At 45.5% G+C, this 17530-nt stretch overlaps 1 protein-coding gene across 8 annotated transcripts in view; it reads left to right on the top strand.

The window, feature by feature from the left end:
• Positions 1–9649: 9649 nt before the first annotated feature.
• The window catches only part of LOC135524350 (protein FAM107B-like), a 30718-nt gene continuing 22837 nt past the window's right edge, over positions 9650–17530 (top strand). For 3 of the 8 annotated variants that reach the window (XR_010452933.1, XR_010452935.1, XM_064951806.1), the window contains exon 1: positions 10086–10236. Coding sequence is in view for 1 of the 8 variants with exons in the window: in XM_064951806.1 (XP_064807878.1) it covers positions 10218–10236 (19 nt within the window). In the remaining 7 variants the exon portion in view is untranslated. Of the gene's footprint in view, positions 9839–10084; positions 10237–17530 lie in introns of those variants that run through there. The other 5 variants (XR_010452932.1, XR_010452934.1, XR_010452937.1 and 2 more) reach the window with 4 other exon arrangements.

The raw sequence follows: 17530 nt of genomic DNA on the forward strand, positions 1-17530 counted from the left end.
TGTCTGAAACACCTCTGCATGTGGAACCTGACATTGTCACGCAATGACATACACTAGATATATAAAGTATGTGGACACCCCTTCAAATTTGTGGATTAGGCTCGGTCAGCCACACCCATTGCTGATGGGTATATAAAATTGAGCACACGGTCATGCAATCTCCATAAAAATTGGCAGTAGAATGGCCTTATTGGAGAGCTCAGTGACTTTCAACATGGCACTGTCATAGGATGCCACTGCTAGAGCTGCCTGGTCGACTGTAAGTGCTGTTATTGTAAAGTGCAAACGTCTAGGAGCAACAACGCATCAGCCTCGAAGTGGTAGGCTACACAAGCTCACAGAACAGGACTACCGAGTGCTGAAGCGTGTAGCACGTAAAAATAGTCTGTCCTCAGTTCCAAACTGCCTCTGCAAGTAACGTCAGCACAAATACTGTTCGTCGGGAGCTTCATGAAGTGTGTTTCCATGGCTGAGCAACCTCACAAAAGCCTAAGAACACTGGCTGGAATGGTGTAAAGCTCACCGCCATTGGACTCTGGACGAGTGGAAATGCGTACTCTGGAGTGATGAATCACTCTTCACCTTCTGGCAGTCCGATGGAGGAATCTGGGTTTGGCGGATGCCAGGAGAACGCTACCTCAACCCCATCCAACACCTTTGGGATGAATTGGAACAACGACTGTGAGCCAGTCCTAATTGCCCTACCTCACTAATGCTCTTGTGGCTGTCTGGAAGCAAGTCCCCGCAGCAGTGTCCCAACATCTAAACGAAAGCCTTCCCAGAAGAGTCAGCAGTGTCCCAACATCTAAACGAAAGCCTTCCCAGAAGAGTGGAGGCTGTTATTGCAGCCAAGGGGGGACCAACTCCATATTAATACCCATGATTTTGGAATGAGATGTTCAATGAGCTGGTGTCCATACTTTTGGTCATATAGTGTCTGTGACCCCTTCACCTTGACAGGCCTGCTCAATTTTACTGAGAACCACAATGAGATATGCATCGATGTAGGATCCAAGTAATGGCTTACGTCCTACTACACCGTCTTTAGAGATAGCTGGTTACATGGAGATTTTTCCCCCACATTGTCTCGGCACTTGGATGGTCACCCGTTGGCCAATGTGGTTCCACCCAGGTTGAAGCCCGATTCACCAATAAAGATACACTTGTTATGGTTCACAGCAGCATCAAGCACCATCACCCTCTAAAAACACGGCCACAGCTACCACCACATGGTCTTCTGACAATTCTGAGGGTAGAGGACAGTATACTGTCAATAGATCATACTGTAAGAATCTATAACATGTAATTTACTGTAAATGTAATGGTAAAGCATAGTGCATGTCCCATAGACTTAACGGTTTTCTTGATGAAATGTTCTCATGATCGAAGACAGTTGATATTTTCAGACTGGGGTAAACTAATCAGGCAACCTCTGCCAGGGTAAGGCCTCTTTTTACCACATGGTCAACGACGATGGGCAGGACTTCCTTAGACACAACAGTTCCCTGCCATCTGCCTCCCTCTCTCTGATGTCCACCTCTTTGACGGAGCCTATGCCCACCTCTTTGACCTCTGACGGAGCCCATGCCCGCCTCTTTGACCTCTTTGATGGGGCCCATGCCCACCTCTCTGACGAGCCCTTGTATAGGAGCTCTTTGATTTTTTTCCTATCCCTTGCTGTGTATCCTGCACCATGTTGAAAGAAATTGCAAGTGTTCACATACCATCTTTTATATGGTGACCAATTGAGCTTACCACTATGTGAAATCAATTAGCAATAACAAGTAGTCATTGTCACGCCCTGGTCGTAATATATTGTGTTTGTCTTCATTTATTTGGTCAGGCCAGGGTGTGACATGGGTTTATTGTGGTGTGTTTTGTCTTGGGGTTTTGTGGGGTGTTGGGTGTGTGGCTTAGTGGGGTTATCTAGCAAAGTCTATGGCTGTCTGGAGTGGTTCTCAATCAGAGGCAGGTGTGTATCATTGTCTCTGATTGGGAACCATATTTAGGCAGCCATATTCTTTTGGTATTTTGTGGGTGATTGTTCCTGTCTCTGTGTTTGTTGTCACCAGATAGGCTGTGCTGTATAGGTTTTCACGGTCCGTTTGTTGTTTTTGTATTGTTCGTGTTTTTTCGTCGTCATTAAACATGTCCCAAAAATACCACGCTGCATTTTGGTCCACTTCTCCTTCACCAGATGAGAACCGTTACAGAATCACCCACCACAACAGGACCAAGCGGCGTGTCAACAGGCAGGAGCCGCAGGAGAGGCAACAGCGGCAGCAGGAGCAACAAAATCTGGACGACACAACTTGGGAGGAGATAGACAGGTGGGCGGTCGACCCAGGGATAGTGCCGGAGCCCGCCTGGGATCCGATGGAGCAGTGTGCGGAAGGTTACGAGAGAATGAGGTTGGCGAAGCAAGCACGGCGGCGCAGAAGGAAGCCCGAGAGTCAGCCCCAAAAATTTATTGGGGGGGGGGCTCAGGGAGAGTGTGGCAGAGTCAGGAGTCAGACCTGAGCCAACTCTCCCTGTTTATCGTGAGGAGCCAAGGAGGAGACCAGAACCCGAGCCGGTGTTGGAGGTGAGCGAAGCAGAGACTGTGAAGGAGTTAATGGGGAAATTGGAGGAGAGAGAAATGAGGGAGTTGCTGTGTTGGTGCTTTTTGCATGGAATTCGCCCGACGGAGCGTGTCGGGGATTTGATGGCACCTGGGTCAGCGCTCCATACTCGTCCTGAGGTGCGTGTTAGTCGGCTGGTGAAGTTGGTGCCAGCCTCACGCACCAGGCCTCCTGTACACATCCCTAGACTTGCACGTCCTGTGCCAGCACTGCTCTCAAGATCTCCAGTACGCCTTCACGGTCTAGCCCATCCTGTGCCACCTCCACACACCAGCCCTCCGGTGGCAGCTCCCCGCACCAGGCACCCTCGGCCCAGTACCACCAGTGCCAGCACCACGCATCAGGCCTACAGTGCGCCTCGCCTCTCCAGCGCTGCCGGAGCCTTCCTACTCTCCTGCGCTGCCGGAGTCTCCCGCCTATTCAGCGCTGCCGGAGCCTTTCTCCTCTCCTGTGCTGCCGGAGTCTCCCGCCTGTTCAGCGCTGCCGGAGCCTTTCTCCTCTACAGCGCTGCCAGAGTCTCCCGCCTGTTCAGCGCAGCCAGAGCCTTCCTCCTCTCCTGCGCTGCTGGAGTCTCCCGCCTGTTCAGCGCTGCCAGAGCCTTCCGCCTCTACAGCGCTGCTGGAGTCTCCTGACTGTTTAGCGCGGCCAGAGCTGCCAGCCTGCATGGAGCAGCCAGAGCTGCCTGCCTGCATGGAGCAGCCAGAGCTGCCTGCCTGCATGGAGCAGCCAGAGCTGCCTGCCTGCATGGAGCAGCCAGAGCTGCCAGCCTGCATGGAGCAGCCAGAGCCGTCAGTCTGCAAGGAAGCCAGAGCTGTCAGTCTGCATGGAGCAGCCAGAGCTGCCAGTCTGCAAGGAGCTGCCAGTCTGCAAGGAGCTGCCAGTCTGCAAGGAGCTGCCAGTGCTGCCAGTCTGCATGGAGCAGCCAGAGCTGCCAGTCTGCAAGAAGCCGCCAGAGCCGCCAGTCAGCATGGAGCAGCCAGAGCCGCCAGTCAGCATGGAGCAGCCAGAGCCGCCAGTCAGCATGGAGCAGCCAGAACCGCCAGTCAGCATGGAGCAGCCAGAGCCGCCAGTCAGCCAGACTCTTCCAGATCCGCCAGTCATCCAGGATCTGCCAGAACCGCCAGAACCGATCCAACTACCTGCCTGAGATTCCTCTCAGTGCTGGGCTTCCCATCAGTGCTGAGCTTCCCATCAGTGCTGAGCTTCCCATCAGTGCTGAGCTTCCCATCAGTGCTGAGCTTCCCCTCAGTCCCGAGCTGCCCCTAAGTCCAGTGGGGTTCTGGGTGAGGACTACTTGGCCATGGTCGGCGGCGAGGGTGGACTCTCCAAGGACGCGAGGAGGAGGGACTAAGACATTGATAGAGTGGGGTCCACGTCCCGCGCCGGAGCCGCCACCATGGACAGACGCCCACCCGGACCCTCCCCTATTGTTTTGCTGTGAGTCCGGGAGTCCGCACCTTAGGGGGGGGTTCTGTCACGCCCTGGTCATAATATATTGTGTTTGTCTTCATTTATTTGGTCAGGCCAGGGTGTGACATGGGTTTATTGTGGTGTGTTTTGTCTTGGGGTTTTGTGGGGTGTTGGGTGTGTGGCTTAGTGGGGTTATCGAGCAAAGTCTATGGCTGTCTGGAGTGGTTCTCAATCAGAGGCAGGTGTGTATCGTTGTCTCTGATTGGGAACCATATTTAGGCAGCCATATTCTTTGAGTATTTTGTGGGTGATTGTTCCTGTCTCTGTTTGTTGTCACCAGATAGGCTGTATAGGTTTTCACGTTCTGTTTGTTGTTTTTGTATTGTTCGTGTTTTTTCGTCGTCATTAAACATGTCTCAAAAATACCACACTGCATTTTGGTCCGCTTCTCCTTCACCAGACGAGAACCGTTACAGTCATTTTGTATGGTTATCATGTATCATACATGTAATTTAGATGTTTATACTTTACAAACACACATTTTATTTCTGTCGTTCTCAAAATCCATATATAGTAGACCAACCAGTTTAAAATCTATTGGTTTACCAAGCAGTTAAGTGATTAACATTAAGCACAGTTGGATTAAGTGATCGTCAAGTATATTTTAACAAATGAGAAGTATTGTGAGTATTGCACTGTAAGGCAATTACTTTATGAAAGGTATTTGTAGATGAAACACTGATTAGGTTTGGTGAACAACTACAACAAATGACTCCAACACCATCATTAAGTTTGCTGATGACACAACAGTGATACAGTGGGCCTTATCACCGACAACGATGAGACAGCCTGTAAGGAGGAGGTCAGAGACCTGACCGTGTGGTGCAAGGACAACAACCTCTCCCTCAACATGATCAAGACAAAGAAGATGATTGTGGACTACAGGAAAAGTAGGCCCGAGCACGCCCCCATTCTCATCGACTGGGCTGTAGTGGAGCAGGTTGAGAGCTTCAAGTTCCTTGGCGTCCACATCACCAACAAACTAGCATGGTCCAAGCACACCAATACAGTAGTGAAGAGGGCATGACAAAACCTATTCCCCCTCAGGAGACTGAAAAGTTTTGGCATGGGTCCTCAGATCCTCAAAAGGTTTTACAGCTACACCATCGAGAGCGTTCTGGCGGGTTGCATCACTGCCTGGTATGGCAACTGCTCGACCTCTGACCGCAAGGCACAAAGGATAGTACGTACAGCCCAGTACATCACCAGTGCCAAGCTTCCTTCCTCTAAACCAGGCCCTAAAAATTGTCAAAGACTCCAGCCACCCTAGTCATAGAATGTTCTCTCTGCTACCGCATGGCACGTGGTACGGGAGCACCAAGTCTAGGTCCAAGATGCTTCTAAACAGCTTCTACCCCCAAGCCATAAGACTCCTGACTCCTGAACAGCTAATCAAATGGTTAACCAGGCTATTTGCATTGACCCCCCCGCCAAGCAGGTACCCCCTGTATATAGCCCCACTATTATTATTTACTGCTGCGCTTTAGTTATTTGTAATTCTTATCTCTTACTTTTTAGGGATTTTCTTAAAACTGCATTGTTGGTTAAGGGCTTGTAAGTGAGCATTTCACTGTGAGGTGGCGGTTGTATTCGGCGCATTTGACAAATACAACATGGTTTGATTTGAAAAAGTTACTGTGTGATGTACAGCCTTTTTGATGATCTATTTTGAGATTTGTACAAAGAGTTGTGAAATTCTACCACATACTTGTGAAAATAGTACCAAAGCGATTAAACAAAACTGTAAGATAACTTGGTGAGACAACCACATACCAGAGTAAAATATACGAGATACAAACATACCATTCCAGCTAAACAATGGACATATAGCATTGTCATACACATTTAAAATCGCAAAACAGTAATATTTGACATACTCATGAAGGTACACATAGGCAATCGTTTCTGATGAAAAAACCCAAATGTGACAAATGTGTGGATATAGCATTCTGGAAACATACTCTTCAATGTTGATAAATGATTTTAATAAGTATGACGAAGTACCCATTTGATATACTGTATATCTAGTTATAAATAATAGGTAAACACCAGTTAACTTCAGAATCATCTTATATAGTGCAACCCATTGCATTTCAACCAACTACCATTGAAACCACATAAAAAAAAGCTCCCCAAACTTCCCTTTAACCACCGAGCCTTACCCCTGAACGGAAGCAGTTAACAGATGTGTGTGATAAGGCCTTTGATCAGTGGCATGTTTACTTTCCGACACATACCCGTTTCCATGACAATCCACAACCGAAAATAAAGTTACGCAAGTCTTTTTATTGAACCTTTCTTTAACCAGGTTTGTGAGGAATTAACAATGACTACATGGCAAGACTCCTGTATGTAGGCCGAACTGACTGAATTGTATTCTGGGTCGCCTGTGCAACACAATATAGATTTAGCCTACTGAGCTAAAGTCTAGGCATGAGTATTGGGAGCTAATGCATGTCTTCAGGTTTCAGGTAAGCTTACTCATCACGCAAACAAATCTGTTACAGTGCAAAGAATGCAAACACTTTAGCCAGAAGCTATGCTTGTTTGCAATACAATATCAATGAATACTTGCTCTCAATGATTAGTCATAGTTCTACTTGCTCTCATGATTAATCATATTCATAACTATGAACTTACACTGTAAAAGCAGTGTTTAATTCCTATGATGTTACTCAGTCTCTCTCTGTCTCCATCTGTTTCCTGAATGATGGGAGGCTGCAGTAACAGTGGTCTCTGGTGGGAGTGTCGTCTCTGTCAGTGGTGACCCTTGTCTTGACCAATTGTACTGTACACACACACACGCACGCACACACACACACACACACACACACACACACACACACACACACACACACACACACACACACACACACACACACACGCGCACACACACACAGACACACGTACGTGGGTTCACATATTGTATGTATTGTATGTATGTGAATGATGTGTATAGACAGTATGGACAATATATTATTAGAAAAGGTGTGTACAGCAGTAGTTATATAGGATGAGCCATGACTAGAATACAATATATACATACAGTGGCTTGCGAAAGTACTCATCCCCCTTGGCATTTTCCCTATTTTGTTGCCTTACAACCTGGAATTGAAATAGATTTTTGGGGTCATTTGATTTACACATTTGATTTACACAACATGCCTACCACTTGCAAAATATTTTTTATTGTGAAACAAACGAGACATAAGACAAAAAAAAACAGAAAACTTGAGCGTGCATAACGATTCACCCCCCCCCCCCCCCAATCAATGGTCAATGTAGAGCCACCTTTTGCAGCAACTACAGCTGCAAGTCTCCTGGGGTATGTCTCTATAAGCTTGGCACATACAGCCACTATGATTTTTGCCCATTCTTCAAGGCAAAGCTGCTCCGGCTCATTCAAGTTGGATGGGTTCCGATGGTGTACAGCAATCTTTCAGTCATACCACAGATTCTCAATTGGATTGAGGTCTGGGCTTTGACTAGGCTATTCCAAGACAGGCTATTGTCCTGCTGGAAGGTGAACCTCCGGCCCAGTCTCAAATCTCTGGAAGACTGAAACAGGTTTCCCTCAAGAATTTACCTGTATTTAGCGCCATCCATCATTCCTTCAATTCTGACCAGTTTCCCAGTCCCTACCGATGAAAAACATCCCCACAGCATGATGCTGCCTCCACCGTGCTTCACTGTGGGATGGTGCTCTCGGGGTGATGAGAGGTGTTGGGTTTGTGCCAGACATAGCGTTTTCCTTGATGGCCACAAAGTTCAATTTTAGTCTCATCTGACCAGAGTACCTTCTTCCAAATATTTGGGGAGTCTCCCACATGCCGTTTGGCGAACACCAAATGTGTTTGCTTTTTTCTTTCTTATTAAGCAATGGCTTTTTTTCTGGCCACTCTTCCGTAATGCCCAGCTCTGTGGAGTGCACGGCTTAAAGTGGTCCCATGGACAGATACTCCAATCTCTGCTGTGGAGCTTTGCAGCTCTGTGGTTATCTTTGGTCTCTTTGTTACCTCTCTGATTCATGCTCTCCTTGCCTGGTCCGTGACTTTTGGTGTGCGGCCCTCTCTTGGCAGGTTTGCTGTGGTGCCATATTCTTTCAATTTTTAATAATGGATTTAATGGTGGGATGTTCAAAGTTTTGGATATTTTTTAGTAACCCAACCCTGATCTGTACTTCTCCACAACTTTGTCCCTGACCTGTTTGGAGAGATCCTTGGTCTTCATGGTGCTGCTTGCTTGGTGGTGTCCCTTGCTTAGTGGTGTTGCAGACTCTGGGGCGTTTCAGAACCTGTGTATATATACTGAGATCATGTGACAGATCATGTCACACTTAGATTGCACACAGGTGGACTTTATTTAAGTGACTAACGTGACTTCTGAAGGTAATTGGTTGCACCAGATCTTATTTAGGGGCATCATAGCAAAGGATGTGAATACATATGCACGCACCCCTTTTCAGTTTTTAACATTTACATTTTTTAAAACAAGTTATATTTTTCATTCCACTTCACAAATGTCTACTATTTTGTGTATGTCGATTAGATGAAATCCAAATAAACATCCATTTAAATTACAGGTTGTAAAGCAACAAAATATGAAAAATGCCACAGGGATGAATTTTGCAAGGCACTGTATAAAGTGGGTAAAACAGTATGTAAACATTATTAAAGTGACCAGTGTTCAATGAGTATGTACATAGGGCAGTAGTCTCTAAGGTGCAGAATACAGGGTGGTTGCCGGCTAGTAGTCTTAGCAGAGTTGCCGGAAGTTCCTGTTTTCAGGGGAAATGGAGAGAGAGCCTGGGACTCAACTTCTGCTTTTGGACGTTAAAAAGGCGACACTCCTTTTTAAAAATTCTTATCAAGAACAGAATCTAGTTTCAGGCCTTTCTTTCATGCCTGGCTATATTAGGTTAGCCGGCAAGTGACAGTGTCTAAGGTTCAGGACATGGTACTGGGCAGAGGTCGGCTAGTGATGACTATATAACAGTCTGATCATGACCTGGAGATAGAAGCTCTTTATCAGTCTCTCTGTCCCAGTGTTGATGCACCTGTTCTCTCTCCGCCTTCTAGGTGGTAGCAGGGTGAACAGGCCATGGCTCGGGCGGCTGAGGGCCTTGATGATCTTCTTGGCCTTCCTGTGACACCGGGTGATACAGCCTGATAGAATGCTCTCGATTGTGCATCTGTAGACGTTTGTGAGAGTCTTAGGGACCAAGACAAATTTATTCAGCCTTCTGAGGTTGAAGAGGCACAGTTGCACCTTCTTCACCACTCTGTCAGTGTGAAGCAACCATTCCAGTTCCTCAGTGATGTACACATCGAGGAACTTGTAGCTTTTGAACCTCTCCTCTGCAGCTAGTTGATGTGGATGGGTATCGGTTGGTACATGTATGTATCGGATCTCTATGTGCGTGTGTCTCTCTGTACGTCTCCGAGACCCAGCCACAGCCGCTCGCTACCCTGCCACACCCCGTTAAGAGCTCGGGGCAGAAAGAGAAAGAGAGGAGGAGCATGACATCATATTGGCCCGCCCATCCGGCATTCATTTAAATGTTCTATGGGCCGAATGTGTATGTAGGGCAGTTGAACAGTTTCATAGAAGCACAAAATCAGATTCGCAGACACACCTAAACGGAGAAGTGATCTGGAGAAGCACTGATGAGGCTCAAAACCACTTTGCCCTTTTAATTATTTAACTAGTCGACTTGGAGAAGTAGCGTCGGGATCGATTTTAGGTAGGTATGTGTATGTTTTCGTTTTGTCTGTCTGTTTCAGTTGTGTCTGTTTCATGAGCGCACACACAAAGCAGCGTGTGTGCTTTGGTTATAGCCTATCCATCGGGCCGCGTGTAGTGCCCGATTTAATCATCTAGATTTGTTTGATTTTCTTGAAACAACGCCGCCCTGATAAGAAGTGTTCAATTTGAGGCTATAGAAACGGAGATATTGCGAAACAGAAACTCGGGAGTCATTGTTGCTTTAAAAGCGCATATTGTTTCGCTAACGGGACAGTGAAGAAAGAAGCAGAAGAGATTCAGAATAAGACCGTTGTTTCGCCCATCTGTCTACCTCCAATCAATCCAGTCATTATCAACTTCAGGACTTTAACCAATGAGTTTATGGAACCTGTTGGAGAAAGTAAGACTCCCTAGACGTATTGAAATCGTATGAATCAATGTGTGTGAGTGATTTATTTAACTATTTGACATAATATACAGATTGGTTTATAGGCTATACACATTGTCACTGAAGTGGGCTACCTACATCATCTTAGTTGCCTTTTGTTAGTTTTGAGTTGGATAGCTGAGGTCTGAGTAAACAATTGGGTATGAGATTGTATCAGTGTGTACAGCATAGATAGGCAGTGATGAATCACTCTGTTCTGCAGGTCTGGAGCACATGGCCCTAGTCTTCTCTGACACACTGACCTTTCACTGTCAACCAGAGAGACATGACACTCCTGGTGTGTGTGTGTGTGTGTGTGTACCCTATGTCTTGTGTCTGTGACATTTGATCTTTTATGCAATCAGACTTGTCCCTGTGGTCAGTTATAGCCAAGGGTTCTAATGACTGATAACTAGCTACCTTTGTCAAACTAACCACACTCAACCCAGATATCTCTAGACAGATCTGTAGCATAGCCCAGTGGGTACAGGAGAGAGATTCCATCTTGAAGGCCGTAAAGTATTATATTCCACAGATAGTAGTTGGAGTATACATGCATTCGGAACTCAGAACTAAATCTTGCTTGCAATGCCAAAAGTTTGTGTAAGTTATTGGGTCAGAGAGGAAATCATTGTCTTGAGTAATTTCTCAGAACTTCACTTTCAGTAATCAACTACCGGAGAGGGGTGGAAGAGAGGAGATGAGAGCTGAGTGAAAGAGAGCTACAGTACATCTTAATAAGAAATCCAGAATATGAATGTGTAAATTGCACAGTTGAGAGTGAGTGAGGATGAGGGGAAAGGCCCAACACGTGTTAGTCATTTAGAAATGAATTTACTGAACGCTTTACATCTGTTTTCTGATCTTTGAACTGCCCTTCCCTTTCTCTATTTACTCTATCTCACTCTCTCCACCTCCTGGCCCTGCTCGTTCTCTGTTCATCATGCCCCCACAACACACACACACACACTGGTAGGGAGTTCTCCATATCATCATCCCCAGTGATTATCAAGGATATACTCTACATTACCAACTGCAGCATGCAGGAATACCCCACAAAGAAAAGTTGCTCTCAGGTATGCTGAAATGGAGTGTGTCCTTGTCTCGGGTATTCTGAAAGGACTGCGGCAGTAGGGCAGTTACAGGTGCCTTTTTCCTTTTGGACCTAATCTGATACATTCCTATAATGCACATGTGTGTGTTTAGGGTCCTCTATATACATCCGTCATTGTGTAATGTCTCTGTGCAGTAGGAGTAGGACATCCATGTCCATTAGTCAGCAGACTGACCTGAGCCCCAGACATACAGCCAAATGCTGCACATTTACCTCCATGTCCCTCTCTCGCTCGCTCTTATTTAATTTCCTGTGTCCTTCTGTTTGATGTGATTTTCGATTGCATTGATGTCAATGTGGTTAGAGGGACAGTCCATATGATTTGTATTTATGAGCAGGAATGTATAGAGTGTTGCTTCTCTATGTCTTCCTCTGTGTTTGTGTAGACTCTCTGAGTAGGAGTGCTGATGATCTAGGATTAGTTTCTCCTTTTAGATCATAATGAATATAATTATATGTACAGGTAGGAACCTGATCCTAGATCAGCACTCCTACTCTGAGACGCTTTGTGGATATGGGTAATATACTGACAGACGCTACACAGAATATACAGACAGGAAGTTTAAACCAATGAATTTATATGAATAACGTACACTGTAAAAACCACAGGCTACACTGTAAACCTATGAAACCTATAAACTCTGCATGTGCAAGGTGTCTGTGCAATGAGGGAGAAATAGACTACATGAACAAAAGGACAGTATGTGGACATGTGCTTGACGAACATCTCATTCAAAAATCATGGGCATTAATGGAGTTGGTCCCCCTTTGCTGCTATAACAGCCTCCACTTTTCTGGGAAAGCTTTCCACTAGATGGTAGAACATAGCTTGCTTCCATTCAGCCACAAGAGGTCGGGCACTGATGTTGGGCGATTAGGCCTGGCTTGCAGTCTGCGTTCCAATTCATCCCAAAGGTGGTGATGTCAGGGCTCTGTGCAGGCCAGTCAAGTTCTTCTACATCGATCTCAACAAACCATTTCTGTATGGCCCTCCTCTTTGTGCACGGGGGCATTGTTATGCTGAAACAGGAAAGGGCCTTCCCCAAACTGTTTCCACAAAGTTGGAAGCACAGGATCGTCTAGAATGTCATTGTTTGCAGTAGCGTTAAGATTTCCCTTCACTGAAACTAAGGGGCCTAGCCCGAACCATGAAAAACAGTCCCAGACCATTATTCCTCCTCCACCAAACTTTACAGTTGGCACTATGCATTTGGGAAGGTAGTGTTCTCCTGGCATCTGCCAACCCAGATTTGTCTGTCGGACTGCCAGAGGATGAAGCGTGATTCTTCTCTCCAGAGAACGCGTTTCCACTGCTCAGGAGTCCAATGCCGGCGTGCTTTACTCCAGCCGATGCTTGGCATTACGCATGTTGATCTTAGGCTTGTGTGCGGCTGCTTGTCCATGGAAACCCATTTCATGAAGCTCCCGCCGAACAGTTCTTGTGCTGACATTGCTTCCGGAGGCAGTTTGGAACTCTGTAGTGAGTGCTGCAACCAACGGCAGATGATTTTTACACTCTTCAGCACTCGGCAGTCCGGTTCTGTGAGCTTGTGTGGCCTACCACTTCGCGGCTGAGCCGTTGTTTCTCCTAGACGTTTCCACTTCACAATAACAGCACTTAGAGTTGACTGAGGCAGCTCTAGCAGGGCAGAAATTTGATGAACTGACTTGTTGAAAGGTGGCATCCTATGACGGTGCCACGCTGAAAATCACTGAGCTCTTCAGTAATGCCATTCTACTGCCAATGTTTGTCTATGGAGATTGCATGGCTGTGCTCAATTTTATAAACCTGCCAGTCGAAATGGCTGAATCCACTAATTTGAAGCTGGCACCGATACACATTATTTGCTGCACAGCTCCGGTATTGAGGTTTGAGGGGGCATGGTCTCTCCCCTTCCCTAATCACCTATACCATTGATACCCATTGACTTCCAGTCATTGTGCTAATGTTAGTTAGCAATTGCGCTAGTCAGCAACTTCCTTCAAACTGCACACAGAGACATAAAAATGGTATCTATGAGTTTATCTGACTCTGGGGAAGTAGCGAAAGGGCCTCTGCCAAAATCCCGAAGTATCCCTTTAATCACAAACAGGTTTTTAATGTTACATATTAATACACTACCTCTCTGAAAATGTTTTATGGCAAGGAACAAACACACAGCTTCTCTATGGCTCGGCATTGATTTCCCTTCATTGTGCCAGGAGCCTCAATCAGAATAAAGTACCATTACTGAACAGGCCACTCTGTATTTCACAAATTGATTTTTACACACACACACACACACAAGACTAAAAGCACCCCTCCCTACAGTAAGAGTGCTTGTTGGGTTAAAGTATACAGGAGATGGGGAGTCTGAGCTACATGAATTGGATTAAAACCTCCTGGCTGAATCCCGACATGATCCTGTCTTATTAGTAACACAGACAGTCTCTGTTCAGAATGGAGGAACATTACTGTAGTCTTTGAGGTCAGTCAGAGTAGGCCAACTAACTGTCCATACCTATTATAATGGGGAAGAGTTCCAGTGCCATAATTGATAAATAGCTTGTTGACAAAAGGATAGGGGAAAAAAAATGTCTGTGTGTTGCAATGTTACAGCTCCTAATTTGTGCTGCAATTTAGACAACATAACACAAAAGAGAATAAAGACTATGTATGATAACTATTAGTGTTTTTGGGTCACCTGGTTGTTTGGTGACCCATGTGTTCAATTAATGTTTGTGTGTCATTACCGTGTTCTGTGTGTTTATTGCCAGTGTGGTACGTCTGTCTGTCCGTCTGTCTTTATCTGTAACGGTAGTCTGTTGTGTTTCTAACGGTAACAGTAAAAAAATATATAAATAAATTCCAGCAGTATGTAAACAAAAGACACCGAATCCACCTTACCGTCTTAGCTCACCACTGGCCTCAGCCAATAAGAGCGATGCAAGTGTCTGACTGTCTGTTCTAACTGTGTTTGTGTGACAGTTGTAGTAAAGTCCTTCCTCCTGGCAGTGGTGTCTGAAATACAGTGAAGAGATATGGTTGGTCAGATATACCTTGAGCATTCCTATGTTAGCATGTGTTGGTGCCAACTGTGAGCGTGTATATCTGGCTCATAGAGCAGCCATTGTGTCAGGGGGACAGGAGAGCGGGACAGGTGTCCAGGTGTGTGTGTCTATATCTGCTTAGATTTTCACTTGTCTGGAGGACAGGTGTTTGGTTACCCAGCCATCTGTATCTCACTCCTCTACCGTCCTCTGTTCGGAGGTGTGTGACTACGGTCATGCTCCAGTATTAGAATAGTTCTGTAGGTTCATCACATTCCTATGGCGTGACTCAAACTGATGTCTCTGCCTTTTCAATGAGCTCCATTCACACCATAATCTATCACCCTGCTTGTCACAATGTGTGTGTGAGTGAGTGATAACACAAGCCTCTGCATTAAAGACAACTCTTAACAAAGAGGCAGGAACATGACATCCCAGTTTACAGTGAGGGGAAAAAAGTATTTGATCCCCTGCTGATTTTGTACATTTGCCCACTGACAAAGAAATGATCAGTCTATAATTTTAATGGTAGGTTTATTTGAACAGTGAGAGACAGAATAACAACAACAAAAATCCAGAAAAATGCATGTCAAAAATGTTATAAATTGATTTGCATTTTAATGAGGGAAATAAGTATTTGACCCCTCTGCAAAACATGACTTAGTACTTGGTGGCAAAACCCTTGTTGGCAATCACAGAGGTCAGATGTTTCTTGTAGTTGGCCACCAGGTTTGCACACATCTCAGGAGGGATTTTGTCCCACTCCTCTTTGCAGATCTTCTCCAAGTCATTAAGGTTTCGAGGCTGACGTTTGCCAACTCGAACCTTCAGCTCCCTCCACAGATTTTCTATGGGATTAAGGTCTGGAGACTGGCTAGGCCACTCCAGGACCTTAATGTGCTTCTTCTTGAGCCACTCCTTTGTAGCCTTGGCCATGTGTTTTGGGTCATTGTAATGCTGGAATACCCATTTTCAATGCCCTGGCTGAGGGAAGGAGGTTCTCACCCAAGATTTGACGGTACATGGCCCCGTCCATCATCCTTTTGATGCGGTGAAGTTGTCCTGTCCTCTTAGCAGAAAAACACCCCCAAAGCATAATGTTTCCACCTCCATGTTTGACGGTGGGGATGGTGTTCTTGGGGTCATCGGCAGCATTCCTCCTCCTCCAAACACGGCGAGTTGAGTTAATGTCAAAGAGCTCCATTTTGGTCTCATCTGACCACAACACTTTCACCCAGTTGTCGTCTGAATCGTTGGGGCAAAAAAGTATTTAGTCAGCCGCCAATTGTGCATGTTCTCCCACTTAAAGATGAGAGGCCTATAATTTATCATAGGTACACTTCAACTATGACAGACAAAATGAGAAAAAAAATCCAGAAAATCACATTTGTAGGATTTTTAATGAATTTATTTGCAAATTATGGTGGAAAATAAGTATAATAAGACCAGTCATCCTGGTCCCTTTGCAGAAAAACAGCCCCAAAGCATGATGTTTCCACCCCCATGTTTCACAGTAGGTATGGTGTTCTTTGGATGCAACTCAGCATTCTTTGTCCTCCAAACACGACGAGTTCAGTTTTTACCAAAAAGTTATATTTTGGTTTCATCTGACCATATGACATTCTCCCAATCTTCTTCTGGATCATCCAAATGCTCTCGAGCAAACTGTGTTACTGATGGTAGGCTTTGTTACTTTGGTCCCAGCTCTCTGCAGGTCATTCACTAGGTCTCCCCGTGTGGTTCTGGGATTTTTGCTCACAGTTCTTGTGATCATTTTGACCCCACGGGGTGAGATCTTGCGTGGCGCCCCAGATCGAGGGAGATTATCAGGGGTCTTGTATGTCTTCCATTTCCTAATATTTCTCCCACAGTTGATTTCTTCAAACCGAGCTGCTTACCTATTGCAGATTCAGTCTTCCCAGCCTGGTGTAGGTCTACAATTTTGTTTCTGGTGTCCTTTCACAGCTCTTTGGTCTTGGCCATAGTGGAGTTTGGAGTGTGACTGTTTGAGGTTGTGGACAGGTGTCTGTTATACTGATAACAAGTTCAAACAGGTGCCATTAATACAGGTAATGAGTGGAGGACAGAGGAGCCTCTTAAAGTAGAAGTTACAGGTTTGTGAGAGCCAGAAATCTTGCTTGTTTGTAGGTGACCAAATACTTATTTTCCACCATAATTTGCAAATAAATTCATTAAAAATCCTACAATGTGATTTTCTGGATTTTGTTTCTTCTCATTTTGTCTGTCATAGGTACACTTCAACTAATGATTAAAATTACAGGCCTCATCTTTTTAAGTGGAAGATCTTGCACAATTGGTGGCTGACTAAATATTTTTTTGCCCCACTGTATATGTGCTTTCTTGAGCAGGGGGACCTTGCGGGCGCTGCAGGATTTCAGTCCTTCACGGCGTAGTGTGTTACCAATTGTTTTCTTGGTGACTATGGTACCAGCTGCCTTGAGATCATTGACAAGATCCTCCTGTGTAGTTCTGGGCTGATTCCTCACCGTTCTCATGATAATTGCAACTCCACGAGGTGAGATCTTGCATGGAGCCCCAGGCCGAGGGAGATTGACAGTTCTTTTGTGTTTCTTCCATTTGTGAATAATCGCACCAACTGTTGTCACCTTCTCACCAAGCTGCTTGGCGATGGTCTTGTAGCCCATTCCAGCCTTGCGTAGGTCTACAATCTTGACCCTGACATCCTTGGAGAGCTTGGCCATGGTGGAGAGTTTGGAATCTGATTGATTGCTTCTGTGGACAGGTGTCTTTTATGCAGGTATCAAGCTGAGATTAGGAGCACTCCCTTTAAGAGTGTGCTCCTAATCTCAGCTCGTTACCTGTATAAAAGACACCTGGGAGCAAGAAATCTTTCTGATTTGAGAGGGGGTCAAATACTTATTTCCCTCATTTAAAATGCAAATCAATTTCTAACATTTTTTTTCTGGATTTTTTTTGTTATTCTGTCTCACTGTTCAAATAAACCTACCATTAAAATTATAGACTGATCATTTCTTTGTCAGTGGGCAAACGTACAAAATCAGCAGGGAATCAAATACTTTTTCCCTCACTGTGTCTATTTTGTGTCCAACTTAGACAGGCTACTGCTCGTGGCTAAATACC

The sequence above is a fragment of the Oncorhynchus masou genome, chromosome 31 (assembly GCF_036934945.1).
Source record: "Oncorhynchus masou masou isolate Uvic2021 chromosome 31, UVic_Omas_1.1, whole genome shotgun sequence".
Classification (NCBI taxonomy): Eukaryota; Metazoa; Chordata; class Actinopteri; order Salmoniformes; family Salmonidae; genus Oncorhynchus; species Oncorhynchus masou.